This window comes from Choloepus didactylus, chromosome Y (assembly GCF_015220235.1).
Source record: "Choloepus didactylus isolate mChoDid1 chromosome Y, mChoDid1.pri, whole genome shotgun sequence".
NCBI lineage: Eukaryota > Metazoa > Chordata > Mammalia > Pilosa > Megalonychidae > Choloepus > Choloepus didactylus.
The window spans coordinates 18,661,445-18,671,036 of NC_051335.1; the positions used below are offsets into that span (position 1 = coordinate 18,661,445).

General features: G+C 39.9%; 1 protein-coding gene across 3 annotated transcripts in view; it reads right to left on the reverse strand.

Moving 5' to 3' along the window:
* Positions 1 to 8,955, reverse strand: part of OGT (O-linked N-acetylglucosamine (GlcNAc) transferase) — a 53,393-nt gene extending 44,438 nt beyond the window's left edge. For 2 of the 3 annotated variants that reach the window (XR_005214758.1, XM_037822725.1), the window contains exons 1-4: positions 8,696 to 8,732; positions 5,656 to 5,836; positions 4,674 to 4,917; positions 380 to 448 (exon numbers count right to left, since the gene is read on the reverse strand). Coding sequence is in view for 2 of the 3 variants with exons in the window: in XM_037822725.1 (XP_037678653.1) it covers positions 380 to 448; positions 4,674 to 4,917; positions 5,656 to 5,836; positions 8,696 to 8,732 (531 nt within the window). In the remaining variant the exon portion in view is untranslated. Of the gene's footprint in view, positions 1 to 379; positions 449 to 4,673; positions 4,918 to 5,655; positions 5,837 to 8,695 lie in introns of all 3 variants that reach the window. The other variant, XM_037822726.1, reaches the window with a different exon arrangement.
* Positions 8,956 to 9,592: the final 637 nt, after the last annotated feature.

Consider the following 9,592-nt stretch of genomic DNA (forward strand, 5'->3'; position numbering starts at 1 on the left):
CGGCATTTTCAATGGCACCTGCATCATATAGAAGTCTTGAGCCAAATCACAGGCGCTCTGCTTGTCACCAGCAGGCAAGCCTCAGATTTGAAGGAATGTTATTTATTCCCACATAAGATCATGACGGAACCCATTGTTATAAAGATGATCTAGCTCAGCAGAAAAGCTCCAAAATGTTCAGGTTCTTGCTCTACCCCCAGATTTAGAACAGATATGCCAAAGCCTGGCCCTGCTCTAGTCTGAGGCGTTTCATGCCGTCACTTTTCCTCAGTTTCACAGGACTGCTTTGTGAAGACAGCTCAATGAAGAGTTGAAGACTTGGCAAAAAGTACGAGTTTTCAAAACACTGATGTTTAAATGTGTTCTATCAAACACCTACCTTGGCTTCTTCCAAGCGACCCAGGGCTTTGAGCAGGTTCCCCAGGTCACTGCGAACACAGTACAAATCCTAAAAACCCAGAGATACTTTGTCATTAATTATACTCTGCTTTGTTAATCAAAAATACCTTGAAATCATCACTTTTATGCATCTAGCTCCATGTCATTTTATTCTGTCAACTAAAGACTTGGCTTGACAAACAGTACAGGGGACCACAATCCCTCAACCTCAATTCAAAATTCTGGAAACTTCCAAAACCTCATCTGTTGGTTAAAGCTGACCTGAACAGACATGAAACTATTTAGAGAAGTTGTATCACTTAATGTGAATACTCATACATTTTACCGCAGAAATATAAATGTGTTTTATTTTAACATGCTGCTTCAGACCCTCCTGCAAGTTTCATATATGCTGCTATTACCTTTCTAAAATCCTAAAAATTCTGGATTATGAAATGCATTTGGCCCCACTGGTTTCAAATGACTACGGGACTTACCATAGTGTCTCCCCTTCCCAATGTCAGTCACATAAAAAAAATTCAAGTACACTCTTTTATTCAAGGTTATAATGAATCACTCCTATATCAAGGACCAAAAATTTTCCATAATTGAAAAAAGTATTTAGCCAGTGATTACCTATCAGCAAACCTGCCCTTAGGCTGTCAGGCATATTTAGAAACCTTGACTTCATTTCACTATCAGGCAAAAGGATTACCATCCAACCAAAGCCTCAATTCTGGCACCTGGCACTCCATTACTCATTAATATTAAGTGCCATTAGAGTTGAGTGGGTGAATAATGAAAAGCAGTTGACTCTGCTTTTTATTAGCAACTCGATTTGTGTTGCTAGTCATCTGAATCACCAGTCCATTCATCAGTATGAGAAACATGTCAGAACAGTGAGCTTTAATTTTTATTTGTCCTATTATGTCTTTGTCAGCTGAATCTATCAGTCAACAAGCAGAGAACAATGGCGCTAGGGAGTATGTTTATCATTCCAAACTGTTCCATGGATGAAAGAGCCTTAAATGAAGTACCAGAAAGTGAAATTTTGTCAACTGTGCCAAAGAAATATCACCTATATTATTCTATGTGCAAGTATATTTATGGTTTCTAGAATCAGGAGATTAATTTTACTGATAAACAGCTTTTGAGATTGTGTATTATCCATAAGGTGAACCAAAAGTCTGTCAGTAAAGAGTAGATTGCCACAGAACACTCTCTTGTGGTCAGTCATACTGAGTCAGCTCCATGATCTACCCAACTCAGTACTATCCATCAAGCAATGACTAACATTTTGGGACAGTATGGTAGTCTCCCATGACTTCAAGCACAAAAGGTTAACACTAATCCTCAAAACATCACAGGTACCATTAATCTTATTACAAACTTAGCCTCCTTTAATTAATTTAAGAACTTTTTAACCCTATTTATGCTCTCAGAAGTAATGAATTCTATAATTTTGCTGTCTACTTTGTAGGGTATTTTTTCCCTAAACTTTAAGTATTACTCCTCTGTCTTGGCAGACCATGACTGAATAATCCAATCTGTTCATACAAGCTCCTACTACTTGATTCTTGTGGTTGTATGTCTTTGGGCTTTTATCAACTCCTATGACTTTTCTGAGGCATAATACTCAGAAGTCTTCCAATAATTCCCCAAAAATGACCATAATGAATATATATTTTAGCCAATTGTTAAATATTTTTATCCTCTAGTTTCTACAAACTCTTGGATGGATGCCATCCAGTACTGACAGTGTATCATTTAGGCTATATCATTTAGGTCCATTACAATAAACTAAATCAAGTTAACACAATACCCCTAATTAAAAATAGATTATCTTTAAGATCACTATAAGGGAAGAGTCAATAAGACAGCTCTGGAAAAAAGCAAAACATGTCATATTAACCTATATGCTTGTACTGCTAATTTCTAGAAAATTCAAGGACACCACCATTCTCCCTAAAGTTCAAAACCTCCTCAAATTCTGCTTCATCTGTCAAGTCAAAACAGTGCCTGCTAGGAGAATAAAATTTCTCAAACCTGGCCCATTCTCTCCATTCTCCGATGAATACCTTTCATGAGAACCTTTACTCATTCAATTCAATAATATGTGTGGGAACTATAAGGGAAAGAAAGAAATTAATAGATTCCTTATCTTCAAGGGGCTTACAATCTATGTGGAAAGATAAGGCACACACATATTAAGTGCCCACAGGAGGGTAAAGAATTCTGGAGAAATAAATGAATCAAAGGGGATATTTAAGCTGCGCCTTGAAGGATGAGTAGGGCTTTAGTATTAGACAAAGAAGAAAGGCATTGTAGACAAAGGAAAATACCATGAATAAAAGAGATGGAAATGAGTAAGATTTTCCTGTATAACTACCCCTCCTAAGATATTATCTGTTTCCTGCCTTTCCTCCTAGAGACAGCCCCCACCCCCTGCCTCTCAGGGCCCCCTCTGCCCCCTGGCCCACTGCCAAAACTTCTATGCCAAAACACATGAAAATCAGGTCTATAAAATCAGGTCTATTAAAACCTACAGTAATTCTCAATTGCCTCTCAAATTAAATTCAAACTCCTCAGCCTCTCTATTCTTTCTAAATCTACCAATTGACTCTCCTCTACTACACTCACTTCTTGTTACTACTTGACTCACCACTTCAGCCAAGTAAGTCTACTTGCTATTTACCTTCCTACAGAATGCTTAGGTTATAAGCACCCACTTGAGAAAATCTTCTGATTAATATTCTCCAACAATAATCATCCCAAAGAGCCTGCACTTTTTTCTTTACGGGTCTTGTCTTATATTATAAAGCAGAATTCCCCCCTCCCCCAACGCATCTCCCCAATTCCTAGCAGAACACTGTACATACAAATAAACACTCAAATATTTAGACATGACATTTGCATGGCAAATTTAACAAAAAGCAGAACAAAGAATAGAAATACATGGTTTTCTACAGTTCAGCTGTATACGTAGGGCTTGTGACAGTAATAAATAACATGACGTAACACATGATGGTCAGGATGCCAGTAGCTCTCAGTGCTGAGCATCCACAATCAAAGCAGAAGCAATGGTTCAAAAACCTATAGATTCAGAAAGAGAGCTACTTAGAGCAACTCATGGTTATAGCCATTATACGAAAGGCAATTTTATACATAACTCAAAAAGGAATTGCCAGGTGTGGGCTACTCTACTGAACAATCATGTGAAAGTACACCATTTGCAACAGCACCTTCAAATATAATGGACTAAAATTACATCACCGCTTTATCTTTTATTTATTTCCTCTTCAAATGTTTGCTTTGAAGATATTCAGGCTTAGGATTTAATATCCATTTCACCATTACGAGTCGTGTGAGTCTAAGAAAGTTACATAATCTCTAAGTCGGTGTTTTGTTTTTTTTTCAATTGGTACAATTGGAAATACCACCACCTACTTTGAAGGATCATTGTGAGAATTAAATGAGACCAACATCTGAGGCAGTCAGCACTGTGTCTAAACATATAGTAGGCTTTCAATAAATGGTAGCTATTATTATAGCCATTTCCGGGGTTGTAGCACAACTAAATGTTGATGATATACCTTGGGAATGTATTCTTAAAACTTTTTCTGGATTCCCATAATCCCTCTTTTTATGACTTACCTTTTAAGTGCATATCTATCTTCTTTCCCTAACTACATTAAAATTTCTGAGGGCAAGTCTTATTTTCTTTGCATCTTTCAGAGACCCTAACACAGTATGAACTTATTATCTGCCGGCTGGGCCTTGCTTGTTCATCAGAAAACATCTGTAATTTAGACAAAACATTTTTAAGAACTAATCAAAAACCTGAATTCTACCACTTCTAATTACGTTGAAAGAAAAGAGAATAGGATATTGAAGAGCAAATTTTACAGCCTAGTTTGGCATCTTGTTTTAACTATTTTATATTACAGATAATGCCCTTTATCCATCATTCCTTAAAAATCAATTAAACTGTTGTAAATACTGATCAGAATTTATCCAAGTTTAATCAAAGCAGCCCAAAGAAACAAAGTATCCCATACTTTTATAGATGTAGCTTCTTGCAATAAGGATAATAATCTTTATGCTTTTCAATATAGCATGCTTGATAAAGTGATTTTTTAAATCAATGCAGACCCGGTCAAAACAATTTCACCATTTTAAGTAGACAAACATTTCTTAAACTCATTTTATTCCATGTAAAAACCTATTTTTGTATCTGTACTATCTTTCCTGAGTTTCCCTGAAGGGAAAATAATAACCATTAAAATTTTACTCACAGGATTGTACTGAAGAGCAGAGACATAAGCTTGTACTGCCCCTTCCATGTCGCCTGCTGCTACCAATGCAGCTGCCAGGTTAATATAACCATCGATGAAATCTGGTTTGAGACGCAATGCATGTCGATAATGCTCAATTGCTTCCTGCAACTGCCCTCTTTCCTTGTACACGTTTCCCAAATTCGAATAGGCTTCTGCCAGAAGGGGATTCTGTTTAATTGCCAGAGTGCTAAAGTGAGCAGATCTGGAAAAGGCGAAAAGTGTTGATGCATGGGTATATGTGTTACAGGAAGAAGGTATGGCCCACATGCAACTCAAGCAGTTTCTGAAGATTCCTTGCAATTGCTAGTTAAGGAACAATCTTTTAAACAGTACGTAGTTAAGAAAATTTTCGGAAACAAAAGGTTTTCAAAAGTGGAGGTATTTCAGATTTCAAATGGAAAGCTCTTTTATCTTATGAGATAAAATTCTCACTATGTCTTTAAATGTCTAAGTGAACCAGAGTGACGATTTATTAAAAAGACAAAATCACAAAATCCTCCCTTTTGATTAATTCAACCGATCAGCTAAAAGTAACACCATGTAAAGACATGTGGCGCTATTTGCAAATTGAGGCACATATGTATCTCCTATCACAGCATATTAACACCATCATTTCTGAGCATTTCAGTCCCTCAGCTGACACGCCCTACACTAAGAATAATTTATTACCTGAACAGAGTTAAGAAGCTGCAGACCCAGGTGGAAAAGTCTAGAAAAGGTCCTTAGTCATACAGATAATATAACCACCACCACAAAAAGAGGCAGAAAAACTGGCATCTGGGCTGCCACATGTTACGAGTGGGCAACAGAGCAGATGTGTGTTGGTGGCTCAGTTGAAACCCAGTACTGGAAACACTTCAAGTTCAAATAATTAAGTATCATTTTTCAAACTCAGCACCCAGAGGCAGCAATCACCAGCAGGTACCCCAACATCTCCTACCTGTCCAGCCTTCGACACTGGAAGTGTATAGATGAAAGTAATAAAAGCACACCAGTATTGTCTGGCTCTTGTCTCCAGAGCTGCATGCAGTGTCTCTCAGCTGCCTCAAAATCTCCTGCCTGATATTCTCGATGTGCCAACTCAGCTAACCCTTGGAAGGAAAGCATACGTTTCGTTGGTTCTGGAGAATCATCAAAACATTTGAGGGAGGGGAGGGGGAAACAAAAAATTAGAAATGCAAACAAAAAAATGTAAAAATATGGTATATTAAACTTAAAGATGAAAATGCTTGAAACTATGTAAAGCACTAGAGTGTTCTGCATGTTACTTATACCCCCAAGTTAACCCAGGTGCAGAATTGGCATTTTCAGAATTCACCCATTAATGCTTTCTTTCCAAAACTGGATAGGAATATTTACTTCCAAACTATATTACATTTTTTTGACCAAGAATGCAAAAACACTTTGTACTCTTAAATAATAAATCACGGGTAACATCTAAAGAGTCACTAAACATTATTTCTTATACCTTAGTTAACATATGGAACAAAATATAAAACGTGACTTTGAAAGGTGACAAAGATTTAATAATGTCAGAACAAACTGATGGGAAACAATACTTTCCTCATTTCAGGTTGGATTTGGTGGGGGTGGAAAACCGGTAACAATATATTTCTTAACCTGGGTGGGGTCTCTGATGGTTATTTTCTTTTTACTCTTTATATTGTATATCTCACTATATATATATTTAAATAAGGGCAACACTAGAAAGAGGCAAAAGGAAAAAACTCAAAGTCAAGGTGCTATTTTTAAAACAGCTGATAAACAAGATGAATCCCTCTGTCAAGAGCCAAAATATTTAAAAGGGTCATCAAACATTTTAAATAAAGACCCAGGGTTATATTACTCCTCTACCAACCCAAGGATACTAAATTAGCTAAATCCCACCCACGTTGATTTAACACTAGTATTTTCCAAAGGGCTCTGGCACTAAAAGAATCAAGATATTGCAAATAACTTTATATAAACCAAGCAGTTACCTACAACTGCAATGATTTAAAAAAAAAAATAGAATGGGAAAATGCTAAAATATAAAACCTGTGCTAAAGCTCAACGGAATGAATAATAAATAAAAGCACTGTGCTGTGTTCAAGTGACTTAATTCAGATACATAAAGATAAGGGGTACAGCTAAGGCCTAGAGAGAGAAAAACAAACTGCCTAAGTCTTAATTGTAAATACTTATTTAAACCGTGATACGTTACCGGGAATTTGGCCATAGCACTCTCACAAACAACATGCATAGATAGTTGGAATGGGAAATCATGGACAAATTACCTAAATTCCACCAAGGACACAGAGACAACTCAAATTTGAGCCTCGCTTCCTAATCATTAAGCTGCCGTGCGTTCTGCTAAGGAAAGCAAAGTAAATTTCCTGACAGAATGTACAGTTGACCATGCACACGTAAAAGCAGATGGGAAGATTTTCTAAGAGCAAAGAAAATTACATTTTAGACAAGTCTCTAGAACTTCCTAGCTCCTTAATTCAACATGTCATTTTGTCACTTTTTCAAGCGGCTCATTTGCTATTTTAACACTTGAAATGACGACTTCCTCAAATAAAACACATAAAAAAGGGCAAGCTAGTACAGAATCTAGTACAGAATCTTAAATCTTTAAAAATCACTGTGGGGGAAGGGGGTGAGAACACTAATTATTAATCCCACTACCTGAAATTATGGATAACACGGTATTGAAGATTCACCTATCTATCATTTACTGCCCAACGTCCAAAAACAAATAAAAACCCTCGACACATCTCAACCGAGAAACAACAACAAAAAATAACCTCATGGGAAACCTTAGGACCGCAGACCAATCCTCGCCCCCGCCCTCCTCCCCAAATAGCCTCAATAGGGAAAGGCGGCCCGGCGGAAGGGATAACTCCTACGATTTGGTTGTTTCGTAAATTTTGAGTACCAAATGCTCTTGACTCAATTGTCTAAAACGGAAACCGCCTGACACTTGTGCAGCTACACTCCAGTGGCTTTACAAACTCTTCAAGCAGGGATGAAAACTTAAAAAAAACACAAAACACAAAACATCCACCCTGTGAATAACGAGATGCGGAGCTAAAGAATGGGGGTGGAAGACCCAGAAGGCGGCGGCGGCGGCGCAGGAATACATGGAGAAAGTCACAACAAAAGCGAGATTTCCGAAGGCAGGGCAGTCAATGCCAAAGCAAAAGCACCCGGGTGGTTTTTGCCCCAAGGATAGGACTGGACCGCAGGGCTGGCAGCGTCGCGAAGGGAAGGGTGTGGTTCCCCGCGGGAGGGGGCACCGGGTGGGCGAACCCGGCTTAGGGGGCAGCGTGCGCAATTGGGCGACGGCCAAGAGAACCCCTGGAAATTTCCAATCTAAACCTAGCCCCTACTCGACCGAAACGAAGGCTAGAAGGGCGCTGCTGCCCCAGCGGGGTGCTGCTGCTCAAGGTCCCGTCCTCTCGAGATTACTTGTAAGCACACCGGCGAGCTTTCGCTCGTCCTTGGGTGATGCAAAATGGGGATGCGTTTACATCGGAATGACACCCCCGCCCTAGACTGACAACCCAAATCGGGCTAAGGGTTTGAAAAGGTTGGAAGGGGCCGTGGGGAAGGAAGAGCAGCGGGCAGTGAGCTGGAAGGAGGGCAGAAAACGGTAGGGAAGGAGAGCGAAAGGGCAGGGATTCCAACGCAGTCTGTTCCGAGACATCCTTAAAGCGCACTGGTGGGAGAAGTGTCCCGAGAGTGCAGAAAGCTAGAACATTTATGGGATTGAAAAAGGGAGAAAGAAAGCAGAAAACAAGAGAGAAACGAAAGAGGAAATGCTTAAGGAGGGGAAGACGGAGGGAAAACCGATCAGATGCCGGTAGACCACGAAAAGCTAACGCAATACCACTGATGTAACGGGGGTGGCGGGAGGGGGGAGGGAGGGAGGAGAAGGAGAGAACAGCGCGAGACCCCGAAGGGGCGTCTGCCAAGGTAGAACGGGACACCGGTACCTGTGCTGTCGGCCACGTTGCCCACGGAAGACGCCATCTGGAGCTTCTTGGGGGAGAGCGAGGAAGGGTAAGTGGGTCCCGCTGCCGCCGCTACTAACAAGAATGTTTCTGGAGGTAGTGGTAAGAGGGCAACAACCGTACCAGTACTTTGGAAGGCTTAAACGGCGGCAGCAGTCACAGGCTTCGAACCTTAGGAACTCTGGCCATCTACCTCTCACGGTTCTTGAAATGGCGGCGACGGCTCCTCAGCCGAAACAACACGGGCCGGAACTACTTTCTGTTACAATCAAGTACCAGTGCGGAGGTAGCGCGGTAACTAGCGCTACCGACAAAATGACTATAATCAAAAGTCTCTGGCTCTTATGTACCCTTCCGCGCAGGGCTCTGCGACAAACATGATTGTGTCGACAGCGCATGCGAGCAACCCTGTCAACCTGACTCGGGCTGGCCAGGGCACTGTCTAGGGCAAGAACGTCCAACTTTTGTTTTGTTTCGTTTCGTTTCGTTTCGTTTTATTTTGTTTCGTTTTAAATAGTGAAGCATAATGTTTAAAAAGCGCATCCATATACCGCAGATGTTTTTACCAGAGTGCTAAAGTGTAACCTGTTACCTAGCCAATAATGTAAATTTTAATAGAAATGTCAAAGGAGTCTAAAAAAGTTTACATCAACTTTATTCATATGAAAATAAATACTTACAAGGTTGATGATTGCTAGTCGTGGATCAATTCCCAGCAAGTAAATTTAAATGATTGAATTTTGAACTGAACTGTGCATCAAAACGACGGGGGAATCGGTTCCAATTTGAACGTCATAATTCTGACTCTAGCAACTGATTCAAGCATTTCGTTGAAAAAGACCGATATGTTCACAAGGCCAAATGAACCCACACATCTCA